Source organism: Salarias fasciatus, unplaced genomic scaffold (assembly GCF_902148845.1).
Source record: "Salarias fasciatus unplaced genomic scaffold, fSalaFa1.1, whole genome shotgun sequence".
Taxonomy (NCBI): domain Eukaryota; kingdom Metazoa; phylum Chordata; class Actinopteri; order Blenniiformes; family Blenniidae; genus Salarias; species Salarias fasciatus.
In genome coordinates, this window is record NW_021941376.1 from 416,556 (window position 1) to 428,909 (window position 12,354).

The 12,354-nt window shown below is 52.7% G+C and overlaps 1 protein-coding gene across 1 annotated transcript; it reads left to right on the plus strand.

Moving 5' to 3' along the window:
• The first annotated feature begins 1,102 nt into the window (after positions 1–1,102).
• On the plus strand, positions 1,103–9,525 carry marc1 (mitochondrial amidoxime reducing component 1). The gene is given in 8 exon segments (XM_030087201.1): positions 1,103–1,463; positions 4,204–4,374; positions 7,216–7,378; positions 7,904–8,044; positions 8,125–8,131; positions 8,134–8,185; positions 8,263–8,334; positions 9,071–9,525. Coding segments are annotated over 8 exon segments (984 nt in total). The 5' UTR covers positions 1,103–1,212; the 3' UTR covers positions 9,198–9,525.
• The last annotated feature ends 2,829 nt before the right edge of the window (positions 9,526–12,354 follow it).

A 12,354-nucleotide genomic window follows, 5' to 3' on the forward strand; every position in this document is an offset into this window, starting at 1 on the left:
ACCCGGACTCGGACCGGAGGATCTGTGTCAAACCCCAGAACTGATCCCGAGGCGTCACGCTCTTCTGTCTGTGAGTCTTTTTCACATCGTTTGCTGAAATAAGTGAAGTCAGACGGATTTGCTGTTCGCTCGGCTTCACTTCTGCCTTCCTGCCGGATTTCTTTGCAGGTTTTTTCTTAACAGTGAAGAAACTGACCTCCACTGACCTCTACTGACCTCCACTGACCTCCACTGACCTCCACTGACCTCCACTGACCTCTACTGACCTCTTCTGACCTCCAGGGGCCAGGTTGAGAGTTTGAGATCCCTACTACACATTGATCATAAAACCTACACACACACACACACACACACACACGCACAGTCTCGTATTTCTATCCTTGTGGGGACCATCCATTGACTCCCATTCATGTCTAGCCCCTAACCCTGACCCTTACCCTAACCCTAACCCACACCACAACAAAGCCTAACCCTAAAGAAATGTTTCTGCACTTTTACTTTTTTCAGTAACAACAACATGGTCAAGAAAACACTGTTTCTCCTACTTAGGACCAGAAAAAGGTCCCCACAAGGCACGTCGCTCCACGTTTTGCTATCCTTGTGGGGACATTTGGCCCCAACAAGGATAGAAATACGAGAACACACACACACACACACACACACACACACACACACACACACACACACACACACACACACACACACACACACACACACACACACACACACACATTAACTGAAATGACAACCTGCAAACTGTCATGTGCAATATCCTTTAATGTATTTTATTTATTTTGAGCACTGACACCCGATACAGCTGGACCGAGGGGGGACAGAAGGACAGGTGAAAAGACAAAAAAGTGGAAGAAAGAAACTTGTACATTTCCCCCTGTGGGACTAATGAAGGATTTTTCATTTCAATTCAGTTTGGGCTCTTAGAAATACCTTCTCTCAAAGATTTATTCAAGCTTGCTTCCATGACTTCTCCAAAAGGAGGAGGAACTTTTAGAACTTTTTCAATTTTCTCTCTGTTCTGAGCGGTGAACCCGGGTCTGAAGTTTACAGAGTGTCCCTGAACGTCTCACGGTGCTTCCTTCTCTTTACGGAAGTTCAAAGTCCGAAAACAGCCGAAAAGTTCCGAACGAGTCCGACAACAACCGACAAACACCGACAACAACCGACGAAGTCCCGCGGAGCGGAGCGGAGTGCAGCATGGATCCGAGGCAGCGGCTCTTCGGCGGGCTGCTCCAGAGCAGGACGGCCGCCCTGGTGGCCGGGGGCGCGGCCGCGGCCCTGCTCGGGCTCGGGCTCGGGTATCGGTACCTGCGGCGGGCGGAGAGAGCGGAGCCGGTCGGCGTCGTGTCGCAGCTGCTCGTGCACCCGCTCAAGTCCGGCAGAGGAGTGTCGGTGTCCGAGGCGGAGTGTCTGCAGCTCGGCCTGAAGAGCGGGGAGCTGCGGGACCGGTGAGTGGTGACCCGCAAGGGACCCGGTCCGGACTGCCCTCACCCTACCACCCCCCCCGCAGGTCCAGACTGCCCTAACCCTACCACCCCCCCCCCCCCCAGGTCCGGACTGTCCTAACCCTACCACCCCCCCTCCCCCCAGGTCCAGACTGCACCCCCCCATCCCCCCATTCCAGAGTGTCCCCCACCCCGGTCCGGACTGGTACCCCATAATGTGATGTTTGGACACTAGTTACACCTGATCAGAGCTAGTGTAGTGGACTAGTTGCCGCTGGTCAGTGTTAGTTGAGTAGACTTGTTGCGACTGGTCAGTGCTAGTTGAGTAGACCAGTTGCGACTGGTCAGTGCTAGTTGAGTAGACTAGTTGCGACTGGTCAGTGCTAGTTGAGTAGACCAGTTGCGACTGGTCAGTGCTAGTTGAGTAGACTAGTTGCGACTGGTCAGTGCTAGTTGAGTAGACTAGTTGCTGCTGGTCAGTGCTAGTTGAGTAGACTAGTTGCGACTGGTCAGTGCTAGTTGAGTAGACCAGTTGCGACTGGTCAATGCTAGTTGAGTAGATTAGTTCCCGCTGGTCAGTGCTAGTTGAGTGGACCAGTTGTGACTGGTCAGTGCTAGTTGAGTAGACCAGTTGCGACTGGTCAGTGCTAGTTGAGTAGATTAGTTCCCGCTGGTCAGTGCTAGTTGAGTGGACCAGTTGTGACTGGTCAGTGCTAGTTGAGTAGACTAGTTGCTGCTGGTCAGTGCTAGTTGAGTGGACCAGTTGCGACTGGTCAGTGCTAGGTGAGTAGACTAGTTGCCGCTGGTCAGTGCTAGTTGAGTAGACTAGTTGTGACTGGTCAGTGTTAGTTGAGTGGACCAGTTGCGACTGGTCAGTGCTAGGTGAGTAGACTAGTTGCCGCTGGTCAGTGCTAGTTGAGTAGACTAGTTGGTGCTGGTCAGTGCTAGTTGCCAGACCGGTTGCCGCTGGTCAGTGCTAGTTGAGTAGACTAGTTGCGACTGGTCAGTGCTAGTTGAGTAGACTAGTTGCGACTGGTCAGTGCTAGTTGAGTAGACCAGTTGCGACTGGTCAGTGCTAGTTGAGTAGACTAGTTGCGACTGGTCAGTGCTAGTTGAGTAGACCAGTTGCGACTGGTCAGTGCTAGTTGAGTAGACTAGTTGCGACTGGTCAGTGCTAGTTGAGTAGACTAGTTGCTGCTGGTCAGTGCTAGTTGAGTAGACTAGTTGCGACTGGTCAGTGCTAGTTGAGTAGACCAGTTGCGACTGGTCAGTGCTAGTTGAGTAGATTAGTTCCCGCTGGTCAGTGCTAGTTGAGTGGACCAGTTGTGACTGGTCAGTGCTAGTTGAGTAGACTAGTTGCTGCTGGTCAGTGCTAGTTGAGTGGACCAGTTGCGACTGGTCAGTGCTAGGTGAGTAGACTAGTTGCCGCTGGTCAGTGCTAGTTGAGTAGACTAGTTGTGACTGGTCAGTGTTAGTTGAGTGGACCAGTTGCGACTGGTCAGTGCTAGGTGAGTAGACTAGTTGCCGCTGGTCAGTGCTAGTTGAGTAGACTAGTTGGTGCTGGTCAGTGCTAGTTGCCAGACCGGTTGCCGCTGGTCAGTGCTAGTTGAGTAGACTAGTTGTGACTGGTCAGTGCTAGTTGAGTGGACCAGTTGCGACTGGTCAGTGTTAGTTGAGTGGACTAGTTGCGACTGGTCAGTGCTAGTTGAGTGGACCAGTTGCGACTGGTCAGTGCTAGTTGAGTAGATTAGTTGCCGCTGGTCAGTGCTAGTTGAGTTGATTAGTTGCCGCTGGTCAGTGCTAGTTGAGTGGACCAGTTGCGACTGGTCAGTGCTAGTTGAGTGGACTAGTTGCGACTGGTCAGTGCTAGTTGAGTGGACCAGTTGCGACTGGTCAGTGTTAGTTGAGTGGACTAGTTCCCACTGGTCAGTGCTAGTTGAGTGGACTAGTTGCGACTGGTCAGTGCTAGTTGAGTGGACTAGTTGCGACTGGTCAGTGCTAGTTGAGTGGACTAGTTCCCACTGGTCAGTGTTAGTTGAGTGGACTAGTTCCCACTGGTCAGTGCTAGTTGAGTGGACCAGTTGCGGCTGGTCAGTGCTAGTGGAGTAGACTAGTTGCCGCTGGTCAGTGCTAGTTGAGTGGACTAGTTGCGACTGGTCAGTGCTAGTTGAGTAGACTAGTTGTTACTGGTCAGTGCTAGTTCAGTAGACTAGTTCTCGCTGGTCAGTGCTAGTTGAGTGGACCAGTTGCGACTGGTCAGTGCTAGTTGAGTAGACTAGTTGCAACTGGTCAGTGCTAGTTCAGTAGACTAGTTGTGACTGGTCAGTGCTAGTTGAGTGGACTAGTTGCGACTGGTCAGTGCTAGTTGAGTGGACTAGTTGTGACTGGTCAGTGCTAGTTGAGTGGACCAGTTGTGACTGGTCAGTGTTAGTTGAATAGATTAGTTGCGGCTGGTCAATGCTAGTTGAGTGGACTAGTTGCGACTGGTCAGTGCTAGTTGAGTGGACCAGTTGCGACTGGTCAGTGCTAGTTGAGTAGACTAGTTGCAACTGGTCAGTGCTAGTTCAGTAGACTAGTTCTCGCTGGTCAGTGCTAGTTGAGTGGACTAGTTGCGACTGGTCAGTGCTAGTTGAGTAGACTAGTTGTTACTGGTCAGTGCTAGTGGAGTCGACTAGTTGCCGCTGGTCAGTGCTAGTTGCCAGACCGGTTGCCGCTGCTCACCCGGTTGCGTTGCCGCCTGCAGACACTTCCTGCTGGTGACGGAGGACGGCCACATGGTGACGGGCCGCCAGCAGCCCCGCCTGGTCCTGGTGTCGCTGACGTGTGACGGAGGTCTGGGCCGCCTGACGGGTCCGGACATGGAGGAGCTGCGGTTCCCCCTGGACCGGCCGCAGAACCCCGTCCTGGACTGCAGGTTCTCCCGTCTCTCTGCTCCTTCACTGCTTCATCTCCGCTCTTAAAGATCTGCTGATCACCTCTGAGATCTGATCTGATCTGATCTGATTCAATGATCTGAGTCAACTCGATCAATAAATCCTGAAATCCTGTCAGAAGATCCAATAAACCCGCAGAAGAGAAGCAGCCAATCAGGAGAAAGAAAGACGCTTTCTGTTGTGGTCTCACTCTTCCTCTGCTGAAGCTGTTTCCACGGAGACGTATGAACTTTCTAATGATGTGAAAATAACCATGAAGTCTTAAAGTGGCTGATCTGCCGTCACGTCAGCCAATCAGAGCTTCTGTCAGAAACAGTCAGTGTTCCAAATCCTCAAGTATTTCTGCCTGAAGCCTGACCAGAGCCGTTTGTTTGGACGAGATAAGACATTCACTCCCTCTCACTCTCCTCACTCTCTTCACTCCCTCTCACTCTCCTCTCTCCTCCGTGGCCTCATAGTGCAGAATTGATCTGATGACGGGCCGACCGCCGGTTTACCGACGTCCTGAACGGACCGACGACTGAGGGTTGATAAACGCAGCGGCTGGAATCAGTCGTTAACATGTCAGCCTCAAATATTCATATCCAGAAGCCCCGCCCCCGGAGGTCAAACATAGAGTTAAGCCGTGGCCCCGCCCATTGAAGCCATACATGGAGAGAAGCCGTGGCCCCGCCCATTGAGGTCATACATGGAGAGAAGCCGTGGCCCCGCCCATTGAGGTCATACATGGAGAGAAGCCGTGGCCCCGCCCATTGAGGTCATACATGGAGAGAAGCCGTGGCCCCGCCCATTGAGGTCATACATGGAGAGAAGCCGTGGCCCCGCCCATTGAGGTCATACATGGAGAGAAGCCGTGGCCCCGCCCATTGAGGTCATACATGGAGAGAAGCCTCGTCAAAACTATAAAATTTCTGTGCTGGACATCGATCCCCCACGTCTGAGGTGGAGATAAATACAGATAAGGGTGGAGGTAAATCAGAAGGAGGGTGGAGGTAAATCAGGAGGAGGGTGGAGGTAAATCAGGAGGGTGGAGGTAAATCAGGAGGAGGGTGGAGGTAAATCAGGAGGGTGGAGGTAAATCAGAAGGAGGGCGGAGATAAATCAGGAGGAGGGCGGAGGTAAATCAGGAGGGTGGAGGTAAATCAGGAGGAGGGTGGAGGTAAATCAGGAGGAGGGCGGAGGTAAATCAGGAGGGTGGAGGTAAATCAGAAGGAGGGCGGAGATAAATCAGGAGGAGGGCGGAGGTAAATCAGGAGGGTGGAGGTAAATCAGGAGGAGGGTGGAGGTAAATCAGGAGGAGGGTGGAAATAAATCAGGAGGAGGGCGGAGGTAAATCAGGAGGGTGGAGGTAAATCAGGAGGAGGGTGGAGGTAAATCAGGAGGAAGGTGGAGGTAAATCAGAAGGAGGGCGGAGGTAAATCAGAAGGAGGGTGGAGGTAAATCAGGAGGGTGGAGGTAAATCAGAAGGAGGGCGGAGATAAATCAGGAGGGTGGAGATAAATCAGGAGGGGGGCGGAGGTAAATCAGGAGGAGGGTGGAGGTAAATCAGGAGGGTGGAGGTAAATCAGGAGGAGGGTTGAGGTAAATCAGGAGGGTTGAGGTAAATCAGGAGGGTGGAGGTAAATCAGGAGGAGGGTGGAAATAAATCAGGAGGAGGGTGGAGGTAAATCAGGAGGGTGGAGGTAAATCAGGAGGAGGGTGGAGGTAAATCAGGAGGAAGGTGGAGGTAAATCAGAAGGAGGGCGGAGGTAAATCAGAAGGAGGGTGGAGGTAAATCAGGAGGGTGGAGGTAAATCAGAAGGAGGGCGGAGATAAATCAGGAGGGTGGAGATAAATCAGGAGGAGGGCGGAGGTAAATCAGGAGGAGGGTGGAGGTAAATCAGGAGGGTGGAGGTAAATCAGGAGGAGGGTTGAGGTAAATCAGGAGGGTTGAGGTAAATCAGGAGGGTGGAGGTAAATCAGGAGGAGGGTTGAGGTAAATCAGGAGGGTGGAGGTAAATCAGGAGGAGGGTGGAGGTAAATCAGGAGGATGGAGGTAAATCAGGAGGAGGGTGGAGGTAAATCAGGAGGAAGGTGGAGGTAAATCAGGAGGGTGGAGGTAAATCAGGAGGGTGGAGGTAAATCAGGAGGGTGGAGGTAAATCAGGAGGAGGGTGGAGGTAAATCAGGAGGGTGGAGGTAAATCAGGAGGGTGGAGGTAAATCAGGAGGGTGGAGGTAAATCAGAAGGAGCTCTCTGTAAATCTAACCTGTCTGACGGTCTGAGCTCTGAATCGGTGGTCGCTCCGTTATCTGATTGGTTCTGATTCCAACCAATCATGAGGCGGACTCGTGTTACTCAGCTGGTTTACTGATGTCAGGGAGCCAGACCCGGGCCGGGCCAGAACCAGGACCAGGACTCGTCCTTGTCAGACTTATTCCCCCCGGTTCCGGGTTCCTTCGGCGCTCCGCCATCGACCACAGCAGCAGCGCGTCCAACTGTTCAGGCCCACCAGTCCCGCCTGTCGGGGGTGAGCAGCAGCGCCCCCCACTGGGCCGAGGCAGAGAGAGTCCTGAAGCCGCTCCCCAGTGGCGAGGCTCAGTTCTACCTCTGCCCCCTGCTGCCAGCGGGCTGGCTCCGGGTTCTGCGGCCGTTTGAGCTTCGCTTCATGACCGTTCTCTCTCCCCGTCCGGTCAGACCCGTTCCGCCGCTCCGGACGCTCAGCGGGCTGATCAATAACTGATGGCAGCGTGGAGGTGTGCAGCGCCGTGCTCCCCTCTTAAATGAGGCCAGTGTGTGTTTACTGCTGTGTCCAGAGTGTTGAGTCCTCCGTTGTGTGTCCAGAGTCTTCAGCTCGGACGTCCAGGGCCGGGACTGCGGGGACGACGTGTCCCGCTGGTTCACTTCCTTCCTCGCCGCTGAGAAAACCTTCCGGCTGGTTCAGTTCGAGGCTCACATGAAATGCAGGAGACCGCTGGAGGCGGAGCCGCAGTTCCCCGAGTACCAGGTGTGTGTGTGTGTGTGTGTGTGTGTGTGTGTGTGTGTGTGTGTGTGTGTGTGTGTGTTCTTGTATTTCTATCCTTGTCGGGGCCAAATGTCCCCACAAGGATAGCAAAACGTGTAACGACGTGCCTTGTGGGGACCTTTTTCCGGTCCTAAGTAGGAGAAACAGTGTTTTCTTGACCATGTTGTTGTTACTGAAAAAAGTAAAAGTGCAAAAACATTTCTTTAGGGTTAGGCTTTGTTGTGGTGTGGGTTAGGGTTAGGGTTAGGGTTAGGGTTAGGGGCTAGACATGAATGGGAGTCAATGGACGGTCCCCACAAGGATAGAAATACAAGACTGCGCGTGTGTGTGTGTGTGTGTGTGTGTGTGTGTGTGTGTGTGTGTGAGTGAGAGAGAGAGAAATTTGGCTGCAGAACAAACATCAGACGCCAGTTTCCAGGTGTGAAGGGTGAAGCTTCAGGTCGGGGGTCAGGGGTCAGGGGGTCGGCCCCCCCCAGCCCTGACCGCCGCACCCCTCCCCCCCTGCAGGTGGCGTACCCGGACTTCTGCCCGGTGATGCTGCTGTCGGCGGCGTCGGTGGACGACCTGAGCAGCCGTCTGGAGCAGGAAGTGACGGCCGAGCGCTTCCGGCCCAACATCGTGGTCGGCGGCTGCCGGGCCTTCGACGAGGTGAGGCCCCGGGCCCCGCCGGCCGCGAGATGGCGTCCGGGCGCCGCGTCCCACTGACCCCGCCCCCCTCTGTGTGTCAGGACTCGTGGAGGAGCTGCAGATCGGCGGCGTGCGGCTGCAGCGCGTCATGGCGTGTGGAAGGTCGGGCCGTCCGGCGGCGCCGCGGTGAAGCGCCGGGCCGCCGGTGACGTCCGGTTTGTCTCTCTTCCTGCTTTCAGGTGCATCTTCACCACCGTGGATCCAGAAACAGGCGTCATCAACAGGAAGGAGCCTCTGGAAACCCTGAAAAGGTCAAACATTCACTTCTCTTCACCTCCACACATCAGGCTCGTCCTGAATGTCGCTGATATTCGCCACGGCTGAACGGACTTTAAAGCTCGTGTCCGGAGTTTTGAAAGAATGAGTTTTTTTTTTAATCCAGCGTCTGGAGGCTCCGCCCTCCCTCTGCTTTCATGAGCGACCAAGCCACGCCCCTTTAATTGTGCACGCTCATTATCCGTGGGGTGAAAATGAGAGCCTCCAGTCCTGCAGCGTCCTCCATGTTGAGCTGTTTCCTGGACGTTCGGCAGACGGTGGATATATCCGAGGTGAGCGCGGCGGCTGCTGCTAGCTAGCTCTCCCCTGCTGGGCGAGCGCCGTGCTCTGTGGCTGCAGCAGCTGACTGACAGCAAGGCGGAAGCTCGAATTCTATTGGCTGACGCTGACCGGCGCTTTTTCGGATAACATGGGGGTCTATGAGACGAAGGCGGGGCTCATAATAAATGTTTATATTGCTTTATGCTGATGTTATATTTTGGTATGAACCGGACTGACACACTGAAGCTCTGCTGAAAAATGAAACATACGTTGGAAACAAACGGAAACTCCGGACACCAGCTTTAAGTCAGAATCACCAAAACAAACCGTCGTTTGAAACAATCATGATGAAAAACTAGATTCCATGATGAGCTCAGAACCAGTTCTAAGACAGCAGACTGTCCCGATGTGGACTGAGGTCCTCCTGGTCTGGTCTGGTCTCGTCTGCAGCTACCGCCTCTGCCATCCGTCCGAGAAGCACCTCTACAAGTCGTCTCCGCTGTTCGGCCAGCTGCACAAGGTCAAGCAGGAGGGGGCGCTCCGGGTCGGAGACGTGGTTTACAAGATCAGCCGCTGAGACCGGGACCAGGACCGGGACCGGGACCAGGACCGGGACCGGGACCAGGACCGGGACCCCCTGCATGACCCACGTTCACAATCAGCAGACAGCTGAACACACTAATCACCTGATTCACCCTCAGCTGATCCTGCCGAGGCGAAGGCTTCATCACACTAATCCGTCACTTTAACGCTTCAGATTCACCCAGAAGCCCCTGCTGTGAATCTCAGGAGGATAAAGACAAGCGCCATGATTCGCTCGCCGCTGATCGGAAAAGCATCCAATCAAGTATCTAGAATCCACAATTCTGTCTCATTCAGAGCAATAAAGCTGCTTGGCTCCGCCGGCCGTCCTCCTGTCGTCCTTCCTTTACATCACTTCCTGCTTTCATGTTTTCCTCACTTCCTGTTTTCATGTCAAACTAGAAATTTGATCAAAAATCCTCTGAGAAACGGGTTCAGTCGACTTTTCCACCACAAAAAGTCCAAATCTGAGCCTGTTTTTTTAACTTGTTTTGAGTGAAAATGTCTCGTTTTACTTGACTTCAGATCAAATCCATTAAAAAATTGTTTCATCAAGAAAGAAAGACTCAATTTAAGAAAAGTTCTGGAATCAAGATGATTTTCATTTGTTCTATTGACAGTGGAGGTTTTTTTTACTTTTTTCAAAGTGAAAGTATCTTAATTTAAGAAAAAAAATCTGCCAATAGAACAAATGAAAATCATCTTGATTTCAGAACTTCTCTTAAATCAAGTCTTTCTTTCTTGATGAAATTAATTTATAATTGAATTGATCTGAAATCAAGTCAAACGAGAAATTTTCACACAAAACAAGTTTTAAAAAAACTGCCTCAGATCTTAACTTTTTCAGTGGAGCTCAGCTCCCTGCTGCTGACTGTAACCCGACCCGTCTGACTGTAACCTGACTGACTGTAACCCGACCCGTCTGACTGTAACCTGACTGACTGTAACCCGACCCATCTGACTGTAATCTGACTGTAACCCAACCCGTCTGACTGTAACCTGGCTGACTGTAACCCGACCCGTCTGACTGTAACCTGACTGACTGTAACCAGACCCGTCTGACTGTAACCTCACTGACTGTAACCCGACCCGTCTGACTGTAACCTGACTGACTGTAACCCGACCCGTCTGACTGTAACCTGACTGACTGTAACTCGACCCATCTGACTGTAATCTGACTGTAACCCAACCCGTCTGACTGTAACCTGGCTGACTGTAACCTGACCCATCTGACTGTAATCTGAGTAACCCGACCCGTCTGACTGTAACCCGACCTGTCTGACTGTAACCCGTCCTGTCTGACTGTAACCCAACCTGTCTGACTGTAACCCGATCCGTCTGACTGTGATCTGACTGTAACCCGAACCATCTGACTGTAACCTGACTGACTGTAACCCGACCCATCTGACTGTAATCTGACTGTAACCCGATCCGTCTGACTGTGATCTGACTGTAACCCGAACCGTCTGACTGTAACCTGACTGACTGTAACCTTCTGACTGACTGTAACCCGACCCGTCTGAGTGTGACCTGACCCGTGTGACTGTAACCCGACTAGTCTGACTGTAACCTGACCCGTCTGGCTGTAACCCGACTAGTCTGAGTGTAACCCGACCCGTCTGAGTGTGACCAGACCCGTCTGACTGTAAATGTGTGTCCTGTGATATGATGTCATGTTTTATCGCATCGTGTTCTGCTGTGTCCTGTCCTGTTCTGTCCAGTCAGATTGCTGGGTTATGTTCTCAGAGGTTCCTCCGTCTCATGATCTCAGTATTTGTGTCTTCTAGTAGAACTTGATGTTCTGCTGTTCAGTTCAGTGGAACCTGGATGTTCTGCGCTGTTCTCTCCGTCCGGTTTGATAGAACGTCATGTCAGAATGTCGGTTCTTCAATGTTTAGAACTTTACAGCAGAACAGTCTCTGAATGAAGGCCGGCGGAGACCATAAAGGTTCTAATGATTAATGTGTCCTCAAAGACAGGAGACCGTCCAAAGTCCTGCTGGACGCTGACAGGAGGTTAATCTTTCACCGTGAGGCTCGTATCCATAACGCCGTCTGACCGGACCGGATCGAAACGGTTCAGATAAACTCTGGAGTGGATCCACTTCACGGGGATCCGACTGATCCGGGTGATCCAAACTGATCCATGATCCATGATCCATGATCCGCTCCAGGTCTCAGATAAACAGCGGACCAGATTAAACGGGGATCATTGGTTCTGCCATGCGTTCCCTGGTACATAGTGACATGATGACGTGACAGGAAACAGGAAGCAGGAAGCAGGAAGTCAAAAACCAGCAGCAGAGCTGGACGGTGATTGAAAAACACTTTTAATAAAAACCCAGAGAGAACAAACCCTGCAGAGGAGGCGGAGCCAGCTGTTGAAAGAACTCGGTGGCAGACTACCAGCGGACCGCCCGGCCGGTGTTCTGGATGAGCTGGTTGCCATGGTAACGAGTGACGGTTCCTGTAAACAAGCTGGAAGCAGCAGATGTTAGAATCAGACTCACTAAAGACTCTGAACTGATGAATTTACTAGAACTGCAGAGAACCGGCGTCACTAGAACCTCTACAAGGCCACCAGTTAACACGGACACCAGTTCATCTGAAACACCGGCAGGCGGAGCGGAGCCCCGGTGGACGACACCGGGACGCGCCGGTGGGCGGGGCTCCGGCCGGGGGAGGGGCTCTGAGCAGCGGCTCATTATGGATCAGAGATCCAGATTAAACCCTCTGATGGGCTCTGAGGACTGGACCGCCAGAGACTCTGTCCTCATGTCCTGCATAATCCGCTTCACCAGGATCCTGGAGAACCAGGACCCTGGAGAACCAGCACTGATGGTGGATCTCCGTCTGCCTCCCTGGATTCAGACGTGTTTAACGTCACTGTTTCAGTCCGATTAAAGAACTCCATGTAGACCGGACCGGTGCCGGTTCTCCCAGCTGCTGCTCAAAGCTTTGATTCTCAGAACAGAGAAAACAGACGGTTTTCCTTTAGACGGTTCCTTTAGAACACGGAACAGTGTTCCACAGCAGGCTGAGGGAACCCTGACCGGGGGGGGTTCTCCTCTGGGGGGCCTCTCTCTCTCCTGAGGTTTTCTGGGGTTCTGTGGGTTCTCTAGCTGAGGTTCTGTGGGTTCTCTGAGGTTCTGC